The following is a 19,996-nucleotide window of genomic DNA, read 5'->3' as shown; positions in this document are numbered from 1 at the left end:
GGAGGAGGAACCAGAAGGAGGAGGAGGAGGAGGTGCTGTGGGCGGGCAAACTCTCCTCGCAGAGGTACCAAAAATATACCGAAAAACCCTGGAAAAGTTCCAGTTTGTGCTGTTGTTTTTCCTGGGCCTGAAGGGAAAAATGAAAGTGAAGTTGCCGTACATTGAACGGAGTTTTGTTTGTTGCAAGGTCAACATTAAAGTGAAGCAAATGAATGAAGATGAGAAGGAAATGGCAGAAGGAAAACCTGAAGGAGAGGAGGAAAAGATGGAGGTGAAGGAGGGCGAGGAGGCAGCTTCAGCACGGGGCGGGGTCAAACTGGACCTGGAGATGGGTCGGCTGGTGATGACCATCGACGGGCAGCAGAAGCAGCTTCCCTTCGGTCCCAACGACCTGCTGACCACGGCGACCATGCTGGACGGAGACAAGGTGAAGACGGCAGGACAGGATTATTGTTCAGCTGCGTTGCATATTTACAGCAGCCTTCTGTAAATGACCAGCAGTTTGTTTCGCTGGTCCTTGATGCTGAATGTCTGACCTATGCAGGTACGTTTCAACATCGCCACCCATCAGGAGACCAAAGGGGAACGAGCGACCTACGTGGAAATCCTTCCCGACTCCTTCGAAGAGTCCACTGAACAGCGTCGACATGTAAGTCTCCTCACCAGAGATGATTTGAAAACTAAATGAATGTTGAACTGAGTTTGGTTTACAGAGTTTGGGTCAGAGCAGCTGTGGAGCCACAGCTTGAAGCCAACACGAGGCTGGATGTGAATGTGAAAACCAGCTAAACGCTTTCATGTGTTATTTCCAATCAGGGCATCGTGATCGAGTTCTCGGACGACTCGGGGCTCATCAAGTGCACCCAGAACCCTCAGCTCTACTTCCACATGTCCGAGGTGATAGAGAAGAAGAAACTGGAGCTGAACGAGAAGGTTGAGTTCAGCGTTGTCCCGGTGAGTCGTCTTCTTCCTCCTTTGAGGACTGAGTGGCTGCAGATTAGATAATCTGAGCCATGTTCCTCATTTTTCATCACCACATTCAAAGATCTGTGTAAAATGTTCCCACTTTTACCAAATGAAGGAAAGAAATGTCCTCCAAGTTAGCGGCTAGTGATGTTTTCCAAGTTTCAGGAGTTAGATATAGTGTGTTAGTTTAGTTTGTGAAGTCTCAAAGGTCCCATAGAATTTAAATGAATATGTACAGACCACCAAACGATAAAAGCCCGTCCTCCCTGTTTCATCTTTCACTACGTGTGTGTGAAAACACACCGTTTAGATTTGGCTCCCTTTATGATGTCTTAAGGTGATCTGTTGATCATGTGACCACCTCCAGCCCTTCAGCAGGCCGACCGTCCCGCCCACTGGAAACCTCACTGCAGACTGTTTCTGTTCTTCAGCAGCCACACCTGGAGGAGGAAAATAATGTGTTCATGAACGTTAAACCATGTAAACCTGCTCTAGTCGGAGCTCCAAAAAGAAGCCTGAACTTTAAAATGACCAGAATGTGGGAGCTAAAAGTGTTAAGCTGTCATATTGAGCTTCTTAAGAAATAAGCCATTGAAACTAAAGGTAACTGTCAACGGCGTCACTGTCAGCAGCAACGAGTTTGTCTCCGGTGGTCAAATTTAAGTGGCGTTTACGGCACTGCACAGTAACTCTCCACCTCAAGTCCTTAGACCAGGGGTGTCGAACTCAATCAAAGAAAGGGCCAAAATTTAAAACACGGTCTAAGTCGCGGGCCAAACGGGCTCAACATTTAGTGAAGACTCTAATAGTGACTCTTTTATTATAGTATATAATATAATGTAATAATAGGGTTATATATATGTATATAATAGGGTTGTTTTTTATATATATATATATATATATATATTTAGTCAGCCACCAATTGTGCAAGTTCTCCCACTTAAAAAGATGAGAGGCCTGTAATTTTCATCATAGGTACACTTCAACTATGTCTGATTTTTAAAGAATTTATTTGCAAATTATGGTGGAAAATAAGTATTTGGTCAATAACAAAAGTTCATCTCAATACTTTGTTATATACCCTTTGTTGGCAATGACAGAGGTCAAACGTTTTTTGTAAGTCTTCACAAGGTTTTCACACACTGTTGCTGGTATTTTGGCCCATTCCTCCATGCAGATCTCCTCCAGAGCAGTGATGTTTTGGGGCTGTCGCTGGGCAACACGGACTTTCAACTCCCTCCAAAGATTTTCTATGGGGTTGAGATCTGGAGACTGGCTAGGTCACTCCAGGACCTTGAAATGCTTCTTACGAAGCCACTCCTTCGTTGCCTGGGCGGTGTGTTTGGGATCATTGTCATGCTGAAAGACCCAGCCACGTTTCATCTTCAATGCCCTTGCTGATGGAAGGAGGTTTTCACTCAAAATCTCACGATACATGGCCCCATTCATTCTTTCCTTTACATGGATCAGTCGTCCTGGTCCCTTTGCAGAAAAACAGCCCCAAAGCATGATGTTTCCACCCCCATGCTTCACAGTAGGTATGGTGTTCTTTGGATGCAACTCAGCATTCTTTCTCCTCCAAACACGACAAGTTGAGTTTTTACCAAAAAGTTCTATTTTGGTTTCATCTGACCATCTGACATTCTCCCAATCCTCTTCTGGATCATCCAAATGCTCTCTAGCAAACTTCAGATGGGCCTGGACATGTACTGGCTTAAGCAGGGGGACACGTCTGGCACTGCAGGATTTGAGTCCCTGGCGGCGTAGTGTGTTACTGATGGTAGCCTTTGTTACTTTGGTCCCAGCTCTCTGCAGGTCATTCACTAGGTCCCCCCGTGTGGTTCTGGGATTTTTGCTCACTGTTCTTGTGATCATTTTGACCCCACAGGGTGAGATCTTGCGTGGAGCCCCAGATCGAGGGAGATTATCAGTGGTCTTGTATGTCTTCCATTTTCTAATAATTGCTCCCACAGTTGATTTCTTCACACCAAGCTGCTTACCTATTGCAGATTCAGTCTTCCCAGCCTGGTGCAGGTCTACAATTTTGTTTCTGGTGTCCTTCAACAGCTCTTTGGTCTTGGCCATAGTGGAGTTTGGAGTGTGACTGTTTGGGGTTGTGGACAGGTGTCTTTTATACTGATAACCAGTTCAAACAGGTGCCATTAATACAGGTAACGAGTGGAGGACAGAGGAGCCTCTTAAAGAAGTTACAGGTCTGTGAGAGCCAGAAATCTTGCTTGTTTGTAGGTGACCAAATACTTATTTTACCGAGGAATTTACCAATTAATTCATTAAAAATCCTACAATGTGATTTTCCTGGATTCTTTCCCCCCATTCTGTCTCTCATAGTTGAAGTGTACCTATGATGAAAATTACAGGCCTCTCTCATCTTTTTAAGTGGGAGAACTTGCACAATTGGTGGCTGACTAAATACTTTTTTGCCCCACTGTAATTGTATCGCGGGCCAGATGTGGCTGCGTAAAGAAGCCTCCTCTGATTGGTCGGTATCAGTCTGTAAAGAAGCGTCCTCTGATTGGTCGGTATCAGTCTGTAAAGAAGCCTCCTCTGATTGGTCGGTATCAGTCTGTAAAGAAGCCTCCTCTGATTGGGGCTAACTGCTAACTACCTGCTGACTAAACTAAACATAACTAATTGACAGATTTGGCGTCGTCTGTAAACTTAATGTGTATTTTTAAGCTAGTAGTCCAGAGTCTGTGAAATTAATGCATTTTGTTAGCAAAGTAGTCCTCAAACAGTAGCTTTGATAATGATCTTGTGATGTCATGTTGAAACAACAATGTGCCCGTCCATGTATTTGTTTCTGCCGCCGGTAGAGGGTCACACTTTGGTTACAGGTTACAGTGCTGACTTGGAAACAGTGTACCGCTTCGTTTTGACACATGCTCAACGTCCAGTTGACCAATCAGAAAGATAAATGGTAGAGTAGTAGAGTTCCAACCAAGCAAAATGCCATTAATAAAAACAAATGTCTGTCATTGTTTCTCTAAGCATGAAACAGCAGAGGGCGGGAACCAGGCCATAAGGATCAAACGCTACACGGAGAGAGTTTTCCTCCCTGTTCGGAAACTGGCCGGTGTCGGAGCGACCAAAGGAAAGGTAGGCGGGCCAGGATGTTACGTATGTGACGCTACGTTTATACAGAGAGGAACCGAAGAGCTCATCAGTCAACAGACTCAGCAAAGACGACACTTACACACTTTTTTTTTAGCTTCTAACATTGTAAAAGCTGTAGTTTGTTTCTTTAATGCTAAATATTTGTCCTACGTTAATGAATCTTTAATTTCAGTAAGGGTTAATATGCTGTGTGTTACAGAAGGTTTACTGTGACCTAAATTAATTTACAGGTTTCTGTCACTAGATGACAAAGACATTGTTTTTGTCAGATATGGTTCTTTTTGCTATGTTTGTCTAATGTGTGTTTAATCTATGTCTTTGTTTTATTTTGTAGATGACCATCAAGCTGACAAAACCCTCAGAGGAAGCAGAGTGAGTGATGAATTTATTTATTTACGTTAATGTTGGATGTGTAATTAAATGTAAAAACAGAAATGGTCTAAGAGGTTTTCCCAAAAGTTCCTATTACTTATTGATGTGTAAATAATCTTGATCACAGTTAACCCACTACACACTAACACACTGACTAACTAGCACACACACACACTATAGACCTCCACTACACACTAACACACTGACTAACTAGCACACACACACTATAGACCTCCACTACACACTAACACACTGACTAACTAGCACACACACACACACTATAGACCTCCACTACACACTGACACACTGACTAACTAGTACACACACACTATAGACCTCCACTACACACTAACACACTGACTAACTAGCACACACACACACTATAGACCTCCACTACACACTAACACACTGACTAACTAGCACACACACACACACTATAGACCTCCACTACACACTGACACACTGACTAACTAGTACACACACACTATAGACCTCCACTACACACTAACACACTGACTAACTAGCACACACACACACACTATAGACCTCCACTACACACTGACTAACTAGCACACACACACTATAGACCTCCACTACACACTAACACACTGACTAACTAGCACACACACACACACACTATAGACCTCCACTACACACTAACAGACTGACTAACTAGTTATTTAACCCCTTGGTGACCAGCTGGCTGATATGGTTGGTACCAGTGGATGCTGAGGGGGGGGCTGGTTCACCTCCACTCTTTCCTGTGACGAAGACAAAGCTGATAAAGACTCTTAAAGTCTGAATGAATACTCTACGGCTGTGTTAAAGTGGACTGCATTATATTGAGAGGTGTTTCTGATTACTTTTTTATTTACACATACGAGGCAGAAGGCAGAATATTAGAAACACCTCCAGTGACAATGTCATAAGAAATAGACATCTATTGCACCACGTACAGGTGTATGTAATAATGTGGCAACAGTGTACCTAACCTGCTAAAATGACCTTTTTCACACTGGCACCTACACGTAGCATTTAAGATAAGACATTCCTATATTAGTCCCACAACAGGGAAATGTACAACATTCATAAACATTCAAATAAGCAAAATCTGTAACTTGCTGTACCAACTTTTAACATTTCAGGAAAGAAAATCCAGAGATGGACAAGCTGAAGGCAGTGGTGAAAAACCTGAGGACGCAGGATAGTAAGACCAGCGTCAACAGACGGGATTATGGTGGCTCTCGGCGTAGATATGGCCGGAGCAGGAGCAGGAGTAGAAGTAGGAGTACAAGTCCGAGAAGAAGGGCGGCCAGGAGTCGGAGTAAAAGTAGGAGCAGGAGTCCGCCCAGAGACCAGTTTGGACGCACTGCCAAAAGGAGACGCAGCAGCAGTGTTGACCACGACCGTAAGAGCAGCAGGTATAGGCAAAGCCGAAACAGAGAGAAGCCAAGCAGGCGCACCAAAAGCCCTACAAAGAGCAAGAGCAGGAGCCGGAGCCGAAGCCGAAGCAAGAGCTCGAGCAGGAGTCGCAGCAGGAGCAGGGACCGGGCCTCCAAGAGGAGGAGCAAAATTAGCAGAGAGCACGAGGAAAGCCACAAGAGGAGGCGAGATCTGAGCCCTCCACCCAGACGTGCTGGAGTCGTGGACGATGAGCTGGCAAGGAAAAAGCGGGAGCTGGAGGAGCTGAATGAGATGATTGCTTACAAGAAGTCGCTGGTGGACCCCCGAGGACTGGACCCCGGGCAGAGCACCTGCATAGACTACGACCACGGCAGGATCGCCATCCCGCTCACCGAATACAAACCGGTTCGGTCCATCCTGAAGAAACGGCCGGAGGGACCTGAGTACCACCACCGCCCCGCTCCGCCTTACGACGATCCTTATTATGACCGAGCATACAGTCCATACGGAGAACGGCGGTATGGTGATCGCTATGGCGATCCATACAGCCGTCCCTACCCCGACCGCCCTTATGGTGACCATCCCTATGGCGACCGCCCCTATGAAAGCCGCCTCTATGGGGAACCACCCTACGCCGGCCCTTCATCTGCCAGCCAGCGTTACACTGATCGCTACGATGTGTATGACGAGCCCTACGATGACCGCTACTACGACCCACCTTACGGTGACCGACCATACAGTGGTCTCTACCACCCTGCCAAACTGAGTCGGTCACCAGAACCCCATGGTCCCTTGCCTTTGTCTCAGTCTGGCCAAGTTTCTGCTGCCTCCACCCAACCTCCCCTAATGCATACTGTCGCCACTTCATCCTCGCACCCCCCTTTCAGACCTCCTTCTCCCGCAGAGCCGCCTCCGAGAAGTCCCTCCCCCAAACTGAAGGCCATGACACCACGGCAGTCACCACCACCTGAGAAACCACCCCTCGACCGCTTCCTTGACATGCTTAATAAAAAGGTTGACACGGAAATGAAATCAGAGCCAGTGTACATGAGTGACGACCTTCTGCCACATGAGCGGGCGCTTCAAGATGGCAGCAGGGGGTTCTCTCGGATCGTGGGATTGGCTCAAGAGCAGCCCACCAGCAGTCTGGTTCTGGAACGGAAACAGAACCAGCTGAGCCCAAACAGGTCCTCAGTAGAGGGAGCAACCGAGGACGCGAAGGGAAAGGTGGAACCCTATGACAAGATCCAAAGTCTACTCCGGACAATTGGCCTGAAGCTGAGCACCGGAGATGTGTCCAAACTTGCGAGCCGAGCCCAAGAGAAAATCTACAGTCCAAAGTCGTCATCTGCAGAAAAAGAGATCTTATCATCTCCGAGGGAAGAACCGCGAACAAGTAGAACTGGTTCCGTCGAATTGGATGGCATCCATTCCCCCTCCCCTGCCAGGTCCTCCAGTCTGGAGCCGCTTGGCAGACATAAATCTGTCTCAGAGTACGAAGGCTTCCTGGACCAAGAGGAATTGGAGTCCTTAAAGAAAGCTCAGCAACTGCAGAGTCTTACCAAGACCATGGGGGGCGATCCCCTGACCGCCCCTGCTGTGAAACCTCCTCCCGGGCCGCCACCTGCTCACTACCAACATCCACTGCCACCAATCAGCTGGTCCCTTGGACTCACTACCCAGAATCCCCCAGCGCAGAGCTCCTCAACCCCCAGCGTGTCCAGCCCTCCTGCAGCTGGTCCACCCCCCCAGAGATTAGGACCTACTGCCGGACCTCCCCCTGGACCTCCTCCTGGACCTCCTCCACGGCGTCCTGGACAGCCTCCGCCGGGACCTCCTCCCGGCCCGCCACCGCGGCGCCCTCCTGGACAGCTACCTTTCACTCCGCCCTCCAGTCAGACAGTCCTTCCTTTCATTGGCCAGCCTTCTGCAGCTGGAACCCCGAACTCCCCCAGTTCTTTGCAGCCTTTAACCACAGCAGCGGGAACTCCGCCACCCTCAACGTTGGGAACATCAAGTCCTGTGAGCAACGACCAGTCGACCATCTCTACGACGGTGGCCAGATGTCTGAAGGTCATAGAGACGGTGAAGTCTCTGGCTGCGCAGCCTCCAGCCAAACCAGTCAAATCAGTCCAGTTCAGTTTACCCGCAGAGTCTCCGTCGATGTCCAGCCCTCAGATCTCTGTGGAGACGGACGACGAAATAAAGATCAAGCAGAAGGAGAAGGTAGGTAAACTCGTACCGTCCGGCTGGAGATGTCTTCGCAAACATGTTGAAAAGCAAGTACAAGTGGCTGCATTGTGAACAGAATTGTTCACTGTGTCCTTTGCGTGTTACTGTATGTTAGTCCACTGGAGGTTATAGTTTCAGTCTTTATTTTTCCAGGTTTCCATGGCAACTTTTTCACACTTGAAAAGCATTGGTTCCGCATTTGTCTTTTTACACTGAAAGTAGACGAATACAGCACTGTGCTACATGTTCTAATCAAAATAATCCTGCAGTACACTACCATTTCAGAGCACAGAGGCAAAAACCTCCAGCTCCAGGGCCAGATAGAGGCTGGATTCCCCTTCAACATGTAATCAAAGTCTTTGTCCATAGTTCTGACTTTTGAAGAACAGGCACAGGAAGCAAAATCTGGTGCAAAAGAGATTATTGTGTACGAAAATGCAAATGAAACAATAAACCCCAAGTTGGTCCCAGACACCAGCTGTCTGCTGTCTGAACTCTTTTATCCCCTAAAACTCCTCCCCTGAGGCTGAATCTCCTCCTGTAGTTTTAGAATATTCTTTTCATCAGTCAGCAGAAAATGTCAACTCTTTTCTGGAAATGAGAAACCAGACGACTGGCAAATGCCACATGGTTTTAATGTTGAAGCTTGAATCTGTCGTTTATAGCAAGTTGGAGAGTCCCATTCCAGGTGTTCAGTGTTAGCTAGCGCCATATTGCTAGCGTCATGTGCGCATGCTGTGACTTTTCCATTTAGTCCCCAGTGTCAACCGAGTGCGCAGCTCACGTGCACTGTTATTATGTACTTTCTCCAGTTTAGCGGTGATACATTTTCTTGATGGGACCATAAATTTGGGTTCAACAAATGCCACTACTCTTCCAAAACCCTCGCCTTCTGCAAAGTTGACTGGAAGCATGTCTTTAGCTATCGTCTTTGTGATAGTGATTTGCTCAGCACATCTACTTTCAAACTTGCTTTGAGAAAGCTAGCTATTGACTGTTGATCTGATAGACCACCAGTGCCACAGCCGCCAATGTCTGCTGGATGCTTCGCTCTCAAATGGCTGTGCATCGTTGTAGTGGACTCGTGATATGCTAGCTTTAGCTGGCAGAGTTTGCACTGCGCCTCATTCTCGTTTAGCTTTTTGAAGCAGTTTCACACAGAGCTTGAATGCTGTTACAAAGAACAAAATGCCTTAACATTTAATCGGGTTGATTTCCAATCTCTGTTATCCTTTTACAGTTCAGCTACAATACACACATCTGTGATGTCTGAGTCTACTAATTAATATCATTAAGGACAATTAATAATAAGTCGTATTTGGACAGAAGTCCTTTAACTGAACCAGGTACTGTCATTTTGCTGTATTTATACTTTTGGACTGACAGCATGAGTATTTGCACATCCCTATTTTCACATTTAATGTTTATTTGTATTGCAAAATTGGCGAAATTGAATTAAACTAAAAAAAACTCTTAAAGTCTTAATTCAACTTGCTAATACATGTAGCCACACTGATATAGGCTTAATGTGCTCCGTCCATTTGGTCCAAATCCGGAAATCCTGACCAGCGTATTTGTCACTGTGCACCTCTCATTCACCTCTGATTCAGACAATGAGCAAAACCAACTCTCCAGTCAGATGCAGGATACGTGAGGCAGCCATCTTAAAGCAAGTATATCTACAGCTTTAGGTGTATCAAGAATCAAAAGTAGGAGAACTCATTTGGAGGAGGAATGACTGCTATATTACAGAGATGTTTGCTACTGAAGCTCAGTAGTAAACGTCCACATCTATGCTCAGGTAATCTAGACAAACAGTGCAGTTAATTAAGTAGAAACCTCAGAAATTATGGAAGACTTCTTGACAAGATGTTTGTGATTTTGTTCCAGCTGGATTTGTACAACCAGAGGATTTTGGAAAAGAGGGAGCAGCAGTACAAGGAGATGCTGGCCCGCAAGAAACAAGGAGAGAGGAACAAGGACGGCAGTCTGATCTGTCCAGGTATCAGGACTTGTTTAATTACACAGACATTAAACTTAAATAGCAAATTAATTACAGGGAGGCGTGAGTTAAGCAGTTGAGTAAGGTTATGTTATTGGCATGCTAGTTCTTCAGAGACATGAATACATTTTTAAGTTAACTTTTAACACCTGCATGCCATTTATATTATTTCTAGGATTTTAGATTTTTTTTTTTTTTCTTTGAAATACTTCCATCTTGATCTGCCCCATCCAGTCAGTCAGACAGTTAGCCAGGTTCTGACGAGAAAGCCAGGGATGATTGATTAGAAATGTAGAAATGAGATAATACATTGGAAATGTCGCTAAGTTTTGTCTGGATCAAACTGAAGTATATCATTAGCAAGGTCTAGTTAGCCCTGTTAGGCCCTGTGTTAGCTCAAGCTAGGGCTAAGTTAGAGTAACATGTTTTCGTCAAGGCGGTCTTGTCGTCCCACCGCTGATTCCCACAAGGAAAGCAGTGTTTTAGAATTCAGCTCAGGATTTCACTCACTTGTCGAAGCTCTACCACAGCGCTGTACCGATGTCTTTTTATGCACTTTGTGCGAGTGATCATCATTTACCGCAAGAAGGACTTGTCCTGGAAACGGCATAGCTAGCGCACGTTTTTTCTAGCAGCTCTCATGCTCTCCCAGCAGCACCGACATGTGATTGCGTTGTCAAGACGTTGCAGTCAGATACCACCGCACCGCGACCCGGAACCGCGTCAACCCACCTTTAAGGTTACCAGGATGTCTTAGCAGAGCCTAGTTGTTTGTCCCAGCGATCAAGAAAAGAAGCCAACTGCAGTCTCGACTCTACAAAGTAACGTGTTTTTCTTCTTCAAATGGTGACGCCATTACTTATGTAGCTGTAAAGGAACCCAGACAGCACTACGTAGTCAGATGAGCTTATGAGAGGTTGAGATAGATGTGTATTAGATAAGGTTAGATGTTTCTAAATACGAGTGCTGCCCAAGCTTCAGCACTTGTACTGAAATTGTATAACTGAACACAGACTTAAGCTAGAGGCGCAGTAACAGTGATACTTTTACAATAGAATAGTTCCTTTATTGATCCTTCACAAATTACTTAAAGCAAAGTAGCTTTGTCTGGGGTTGGCTAGACAGCTTAAATGTCGTTACGCTCAGTGGGTGGACCTTAGTCTGCAGTGGTATAGCTGGTAACACATCAGGAGCATCAAAACTATGACATCTAGAATATTTTTGGATGGAACAAGAACCAAAATACCTTCGGTCCTGTTTAATGAGAGTCATCATAGATGAATGTTAGGAGCGTTCCGGTCTCAGAGCATCAGCAAAGTACAGATGATGATCTTAGAGCCACAACGCTAAACGTTGAAGCTAGAGGAGGATTGTGTTCAGCAGCCGAGGACGATTGTGGAGCGTGATCATTAAAATTGACCAAAGCGTTAGAGAATGTCTCCTTATTCGCTAGATTTTTTTTATCGAACTTAATGATGTGAACTTGCTTCTACTGGTTCTCCTTTGTTAAACGGGGCTCATCTGACCAGCTGACTTCTGGCCTAGTGCCCCCCCATTAGAAAATAATACTGATGTGCTGCTGGAATATACCATTGAAAGTCTGCACGGGGGGCTTTTATTTTGAAAACTGAGCTGATTCTCTTTGCCGTTTGTCTGTCTGACTTCCTGGCGCCTCATCTGCTCTGAGCCTCCTGAGTCAGAAACAGACCAGGAGAGAATCTTTAGCAGAGCGCCGAGACGCTTCCGAAATGCACCGCAGAGCTTCTGGTGGGATTTGAAGGGTTAACTAGCGTGGACGCCATCAGCTGGATCAGTTGGACTTAGACGGAGCGTCTAAGTCCAACTGGAGCAGGTGGGATTTAAATGTGTTGTATCAATGACTACCTCTCACTGCATAATGATCACGCCCTCAGTCAGAGGAGGAACTCCTGCTCACCTGTTGGAGTTGAAGAGGTCGTTCACATAAGCAATGAATTGTCAACTTTACAGCTACGGGCCGATGCTTTCATTCCAACTTAAGGATCTTCTCAAACATTGTTTGAAAAAAGACAAATATATCAGGGCAGTACCCAAGACTAAGTGGTACTGAATGGATCAATGGATAAGATACTTAATTGACTCTAAGAAAGATTTAGGTTTTTTCTTCAGACAGATGAAACGGTGACCACTGAGAGTAAACACATTCCAGCTAGCATAAAAGCTACCACTGCTAAACTCGATCTGGTGTTCGTTTACGATAAAACCTGCAAAGATGGAGACATAAACCTTCATGCTGCTGTTTTAATAAACCTAGACCTCTGCTTCAGGAAAACTGAGATAAAGGATGAATGCCACTAACAACGCAGTCTGTACTACCGTTTGTAGTACTACGAGCTAGTGATAAATCTGTAGTACTTTGATAGTACTACTCATTTGGTTGGTTAGCGGCTCTCTCATGTTAACTAGTGGTGTAGCTGACACTGTCTGCTACAAATAAAGATAAGAAATGCACTTAAATAACACTTAAGACTTAATGCAGATCATAATTTATGCATCCTGGGGACTGCATGAGGAATCTGTCCAGGACAGAGTAGGTCTTTTCTGTTAAGATGGCTTTTACAGACATGGCTTAGATAGTCCAGGACACAGTCTAGTAAGAATTCCCTAGATGACAACATCTAGGGTTGTATTGTCAGGAGAAATTTTAGTCAGTAAATAAAAACAGGTTTTTGTCAAGAAACTGGAATGGAGGAATTGCTTTGCTGAAGGACTTTGACTTTTATGGGTATGTCCCATCATTTCAGTGTTCCTAAGACTTTCACTCGGCTGTGAGATTAAACTTAAATTCAGGTGAAACTATAAAAAAGTTTCCTTTTTACAGAGAAAAGCCATGTTCATGAAAGCCTCGCAAGTGTGTTACGTTGCCTTCCTGCATCACGGCCTCACTCGTCCTGTCAGCTTCTGTTTTTTTTAAGTGTTAAATGTGGGTTTCTTGCTGTTTGTAGGTCAAATTAATTATTTTTCTTTATCTACAGAGAATTTTGTGCGGCACATCCAGTGTAAAGGATATTTAATGTTTGACTGTTTGAAGACTTGAGTCAGGTGGTAGTAAAACTAGAAGGGTAAGTCCAGTTTGGAGAGAAGCCACATTGTCCGGACTTTTTAAGTGAAGATCCAGAAGACCACTTGTATTTCTGACCACGCAAAGTAAAGCCCTCCTAATATCATTTACAGTGAAAGAAGTTAGTATTTTATATGTTAAAATGATTTATTTTAATGAGAACCAGTCCAGTTTGTCAGCCAGGTGATGCACAGTTTTAACAATAGAAAATTCATGCCATGGTGACTTGGTCGTGTTGTGATGCCTCTGATCGCCAGAAAGATAATTAGTAACTTAAGAGATTAAATGTCATATGTTTTAAGCAGAGCTCCTTAACAACACTACTACACACTAGCTTTAGAATCCTTAATTGGTGGACAGTTCCATGTTTCACCAGCAGTTAAGGATGTTTTTTCTGACAGACTGTATAAAGAAGTGACCGTAGCTTCTGGGTCTGAACAGTGGAGCCGATGTGAAGAGCCTTAAAGCTGCATCCTCTCTAGTGTCCAGCAGGGGGCGACTCCACTGGCTCCAAACAGAAGTCTGATTGGATGGAAGTCAATGAGAAAATGAGGCGACTTCTCTCCTGATTTATCAGCTCAGTGAACATTTTCCTGATGAGTTTCTGGTCTCAGTCTTTAGTTTTAGGCTTTAGGGCGGGGCTACCTGCTCACTGACCAATCAGAGGAGGGTCCTGTCTAAACCTAACCAATTAGAGCTGGTCTTCGTGGAACGAATTTCACTTCTGGCTCCAAAAAACCAAGATGGCGACACCCATAAAGTGGTGTCACAGTGGCTACATCCACTTCTGTTGTACAGTCTGTGGTCTTACTGTCATATACAGGGCTGGGTACTGTTAAAAAATGTTTCCATACTAATTTAATTTAACTAATTTAAGTCATGATCAGTTTAGTCTACTGAGTTAGTGTATCATATTAGTATCTTAAGCTCATTAGCTTCACAATTTAGGATTTTGAGCTATAAATTCTCTTTTCCTGTCAGTCTGAAATTTCCTACGTTAGCTTAGGAAGCTAATGTAAAAAGCTTTTATTGTTAGCTTCAGCAATTTCAGACACAACCTGTTACTGGTAGTCTGGCATCAATACGGTAAGTAACTCCATACCTAACGTCCATGAATATGACGTAACCACCCTAACCTTAATTTCGATGTATTATTTAGCTAAATTGGGCTAAATTTATCCACTTCATAAGTTTGACCCACTAAATAAATACATTCGCTTTTTTGTCTGTCAACTTGTAAAACCTGTAAATGGGACAGCTGTAATTCTGGGCTGTGAACTAGCCTGCCTGTTCAGTCCATGAGGCTAATGTTAGCTCAGGGAGCTAACATAGAGTCTTTAGCATCAGTCAGAGGTCGCCAGCCGGATGTTGTTAAGTTTAGCCATTCGTTATTGATGTTAAAGCTTCAAACTGAGTCCATAGTATCAGAACGGATCCTAGAGTCAAGGATTCAGGCACCATCACGGTGCTTGTTGACATCTTTTTGCGAGGTCATTATTTCCGTTCTTAATGCGTTTTGAGTTAATATAATACAGTGTATGGCGGCAAGAGGCTTTTAGAGGTATTGCCAGGTTTGTTTTGTCCTTGAATCAACACAAAAACACTGACCGTCACGTCTCAGTGTTTGATTGTCGTTTGGGTGATGGAACCGCAAACATTCAGTCATCTGTTGCTCCTCTCACTTGAAATGCACAGCAAGTCTCTTAATTTCTTTTTAAATGTTCTGCTCAGGTAATGTCTGCTTGTTTACAGTGGTCATGTGTGTTTAGATCAGTTTTCTGTAGACTGAGGTGGAGATGGAGAGGTCCAGTATGGAGTCAGGAAACAGAAATGGAAAACAGTAAATGTTTCAAAACATTTTTTTTAAAAATGACATGAGATGAGTTTTTTTTTTTAAATGCACCATTTAATCATCTTTTCAATCGCCCTCTGGTCTGACCTGCTGTTACCCCCAAAGTCAAGCGTTCTTCACAATTTGGCAATTAGTACCCACATTCTACTTTTTTTATATCTGTGATCTCCAGTATATTAAGTTTTTATGCTGTATTTGTGCAATATGAAGTGTGATGGAACACATCCAGTCATTTTCATTTCATAATCAATTCCATTTCCTTTCTATAAATGAAATACTGGACTCGGAACTTAAGAAACTCTGAGAAAAAACACATGACAATGAAATTATAGTCAGTTTTGAAGTCACGGAATTGCAGTTAGATTTAGGGAAATTTAAGTAAAGTTCTAAAGAAATTAAGTATCAGGAATAGAAAGTTTTTAGTGCTTTGTTGGTGTTTTTGTTGCATGTTATGTTTCCATGTACAGCCAGCATTGGCAAACTGGGAACGTACATAAACTGGGCAGCTAGCTAGGGACACAGTTGAACCACACAGCTAAAAGTCATCACTGTGATGTTTAGTATTTTAATGTAAATGCAATTTTATTTTAAAGTGACCCAGAAGGGTTTGAAATGAAAAAGAAAAATTGTACATTGCAGAGTGGCCATGTTTATTGGCTTGACGGAGAAGGTAGGTGATCATTTTGATCTCTGAATTGTAAAAACTTGTAAAAAAAAAAGAAAAGCATGGAGTTGTCTTAAATTACACATCAATTACTAAAATCATAAAATTAAAATGCATACACACTCAAATATTCACTACCTTTATTCTAATCCATGATTGATACGGTGAGCTAGAAAGCTTTAACAAATATGATGGCGACTGTTGATACAACATAAAATGAGAGCCGCATTAAAAACAGCTACAGGCAAACTTAGAGGGCAATATTTTTAATATTTGGCACTTGTAGTCTTTAAAACTCTCGCTGGTTTCACAAAGATCAACAGTCATCAATTTCAGAGCTCAGGTCCAGATTCTCTGGATCAGACGGTGTCGTGTCCTCTGATTGGTCGGTATCAGTCTATAAAGAAGCGTCCTCTGATTGGTCGGTATCAGTCTATAAAGAAGCGTCCTCTGATTGGTCGGTATCAGTCTGTATAAAGAAGCGTCCTCTGATTGGTCGGTATCAGTCTGTATAAAGAAGCGTCCTCTGATTGGTCGGTATCAGTCTGTGTAAAGAAGCGTCCTCTGATTGGTCGGTATCAGTCTATAAAGAAGCGTCCTCTGATTGGTCGGTATCAGTCTGTGTAAAGAAGCGTCCTCTGATTGGTCGGTATCAGTCTGTAAAGAAGCGTCCTCTGATTGGTCGGTATCAGTCTATAAAGAAGCGTCCTCTGATTGGTCGGTATCAGTCTATAAAGAAGCGTCCTCTGATTGGTCGGTATCAGTCTATAAAGAAGCGTCCTCTGATTGGTCGGTATCAGTCTGTGTAAAGAAGCGTCCTCTGATTGGTCAGTATCAGTCTATAAAGAAGCGTCCTCTGATTGGTCGGTATCAGTCTATAAAGAAGCGTCCTCTGATTGGTCGGTATCAGTCTGTGTAAAGAAGCGTCCTCTGATTGGTCGGTATCAGTCTGTAAAGAAGCGTCCTCTGATTGGTCGGTATCAGTCTATAAAGAAGCGTCCTCTGATTGGTCGGTATCAGTCTGTGTAAAGAAGCGTCCTCTGATTGGTCGGTATCAGTCTATAAAGAAGCGTCCTCTGATTGGTCGGTATCAGTCTATAAAGAAGCGTCCTCTGATTGGTCGGTATCAGTCTGTATAAAGAAGCGTCCTCTGATTGGTCGGTATCAGTCTGTATAAAGAAGCGTCCTCTGATTGGTCGGTATCAGTCTGTGTAAAGAAGCGTCCTCTGATTGGTCGGTATCAGTCTGTAAAGAAGCGTCCTCTGATTGGTCGGTATCAGTCTGTAAAGAAGCGTCCTCTGATTGGTCGGTATCAGTCTGTGTAAAGAAGCGTCCTCTAATTGGTCGGTATCAGTCTATAAAGAAGCGTCCTCTGATTGGTCGGTATCAGTCTGTGTAAAGAAGCGTCCTCTGATTGGTCGGTATCAGTCTATAAAGAAGCGTCCTCTGATTGGTCGGTATCAGTCTGTATAAAGAAGCGTCCTCTGATTGGTCGGTATCAGTCTGTGTAAAGAAGCGTCCTCTGATTGGTCGGTATCAGTCTGTAAAGAAGCGTCCTCTGATTGGTCGGTATCAGTCTGTGTAAAGAAGCGTCCTCTGATTGGTCGGTATCAGTCTGTATAAAGAAGCGTCCTCTGATTGGTCGGTATCAGTCTGTATAAAGAAGCGTCCTCTGATTGGTCGGTATCAGTCTATAAAGAAGCGTCCTCTGATTGGTCGGTATCAGTCTGTGTAAAGAAGCGTCCTCTGATTGGTCGGTATCAGTCTGTGTAAAGAAGCGTCCTCTGATTGGTCGGTATCAGTCTGTAAAGAAGCGTCCTCTGATTGGTCGGTATCAGTCTGTAAAGAAGCGTCCTCTGATTGGTCGGTATCAGTCTGTAAAGAAGCGTCCTCTGATTGGTCGGTATCAGTCTGTAAAGAAGCGTCCTCTGATTGGTCGGTATCAGTCTATAAAGAAGCGTCCTCTGATTGGTCGGTATCAGTCTATAAAGAAGCGTCCTCTGATTGGTCGGTATCAGTCTATAAAGAAGTGTCCTCTGATTGGTCGGTATCAGTCTGTGTAAAGAAGCGTCCTCTGATTGGTCGGTATCAGTCTATAAAGAAGTGTCCTCTGATTGGTCGGTATCAGTCTGTAAAGAAGCGTCCTCTGATTGGTCGGTATCAGTCTGTGTAAAGAAGCGTCCTCTGATTGGTCGGTATCAGTCTGTAAAGAAGCGTCCTCTGATTGGTCGGTATCAGTCTGTATAAAGAAGCGTCCTCTGATTGGTCGGTATCAGTCTGTAAAGAAGCGTCCTCTGATTGGTCGGTATCAGTCTGTAAAGAAGTGTCCTCTGATTGGTCGGTATCAGTCTGTGTAAAGAAGTGTCCTCTGATTGGTCGGTATCAGTCTGTAAAGAAGCGTCCTCTGATTGGTCGGTATCAGTCTGTGTAAAGAAGCGTCCTCTGATTGGTCGGTATCAGTCTGTAAAGAAGCGTCCTCTGATTGGTCGGTATCAGTCTGTAAAGAAGCGTCCTCTGATTGGTCGGTATCAGTCTGTAAAGAAGCGTCCTCTGATTGGTCGGTATCAGTCTGTGTAAAGAAGCGTCCTCTGATTGGTCGGTATCAGTCTGTGTAAAGAAGCGTCCTCTGATTGGTCGGTATCAGTCTGTATAAAGAAGCGTCCTCTGATTGGTCGGTATCAGTCTGTATAAAGAAGCGTCCTCTGATTGGTCGGTATCAGTCTATAAAGAGTGTCGGTGTCCTCTGGGGCTGAACAGTGAAGCCGATGCTGAAGAGCCTTAAAGCTGCTTCCTCTCTAGTGTCCAGCAGGAGGCGACTCCACTGGCTCCAAACAGAAGTCTGATTGGATGGAAGTCAATGAGGAAATGAGGAGACTTCTCTCCTGATTTATCAGCTCAGTGAACAGTTTCTGCTCTCAGTCTCTAGTTTACAGTCAGTGATGATCCATTTAGAGGAAGATACACCAGGAAGGGTCCTGACTGAACCTGACCAATCAGAGGAGGGTCCTGACTGAACCTGACCAATCAGAGGAGGGTCCTGACTGAACCTGACCAATCAGACTGTTTGAGACTGAGTGTCTCTTTTCAACATTCACATGGATAACAGCATAAGAGCAAGTCAGAACAGACCAAAGTTTACAGACCACTCCAAAAGATCTTTGTGAAACCAGCCTGAGGACTAATGCACAGTGGTAGTTTTAGAGGTCCCAGGAAGTTTTGGATGAGGTAGTGCAAAACCTCAGTAAGGCTTTGTGACTGACAAATGTATTCTGTTAAAATTTGTAGGCAAACCAGTCAGCAGCGAGCCCAAGAACGTCTGGGTTTGTGGTCATTCGCTGGTTTACTGGGCAGAGTCGCGGGCCAAGTCTCCAGAGGTAGGTATGCAGCTGGGCATGGACCCCAGCAAGGTGGCCATCTGGTGGAAGGGCACCCAGGGCATGACGTGGTCACAGCTCCTGCCCCAGCTCCACCAGCTGAAGGTCACCTGGCCCAACCCCGACGTCCTCATCATTCACCTGGGCGGCAACGACCTGAGTACGGACAGCCCCACTGACCTGCTGGCATCCGTCAAGAAGGACCTGACGTCCATGAGGAGCATCTTCCCGCAGTGTGTCCTCGTCTGGTCCAACATCCTCCCGCGGAGGGTATGGCGCCACTCGTCCGACAACCATGAAGTTGATCTAGTTCGGACAACGGTGAATCGTAGGATCCAAAACATTATCTCGGAGCTGGGCGGCACCTCACTGACCCACGACAACATCAGGTGCGGCGCAAACACAGGTCTGTATCGGGCCGATGGCGTCCATCTGTCCCCGAAAGGCATCGACATTTTCAATCTGAACCTGCAGGATTTTCTGGAGAAGTGGGAGATGGAAGTGAACAAGGCCTCAGAGAAAAGTTAAGAGGTGTATGATCAGTTTCTGTTTTCAGTTTTAATGATAGCTAGCTAGGCAGTCACGTTAATTCACATAACTTCAATGACTTTATCCACGCTTTGAATTGTCCAGTCTTTGTAGTTTAAATTTAACCTCGTGGGAACGTCGGGCTGTAACGTGAAAATATTGCTTCAGTCCTGAAACACTGAATTCAAATTAACTGATCTGCTGTCATATCTCCGTCATTATTTTAGGAAAAGATGCCAGTGAATCACACACTTTGTTAATGTTGATGTTAATGATATACACAGGAGTTACTACTGTGATTTAAATAAACTTATCAGTAATCAATATTGTCATTCATGCGATCGTTTTTGTTTTTTGGGTGAAAAAA

The 19,996-nt window shown here is 44.5% G+C and overlaps 1 protein-coding gene across 1 annotated transcript; it reads left to right on the top strand.

Moving 5' to 3' along the window:
- The first annotated feature begins 285 nt into the window (after nt 1–285).
- Nucleotides 286–19,996, top strand: LOC139210792 (serine/arginine repetitive matrix protein 1). Its single transcript, XM_070840951.1, has 8 exons — nt 286–427; nt 545–649; nt 817–954; nt 3,976–4,083; nt 4,436–4,473; nt 5,619–8,103; nt 10,000–10,111; nt 19,013–19,996. Exons 1-8 carry the CDS (start codon nt 329–331, stop codon nt 19,627–19,629), a joined length of 3,702 nt encoding a protein of 1,233 aa, XP_070697052.1. The 5' UTR covers nt 286–328; the 3' UTR covers nt 19,630–19,996.

The sequence above is a fragment of the Pempheris klunzingeri genome, chromosome 12 (assembly GCF_042242105.1).
Source record: "Pempheris klunzingeri isolate RE-2024b chromosome 12, fPemKlu1.hap1, whole genome shotgun sequence".
Taxonomy (NCBI): domain Eukaryota; kingdom Metazoa; phylum Chordata; class Actinopteri; order Acropomatiformes; family Pempheridae; genus Pempheris; species Pempheris klunzingeri.
The sequence above is the reverse complement of the archived record's forward strand: the minus strand, read 5'-3'. Positions and strand labels throughout refer to the sequence as shown.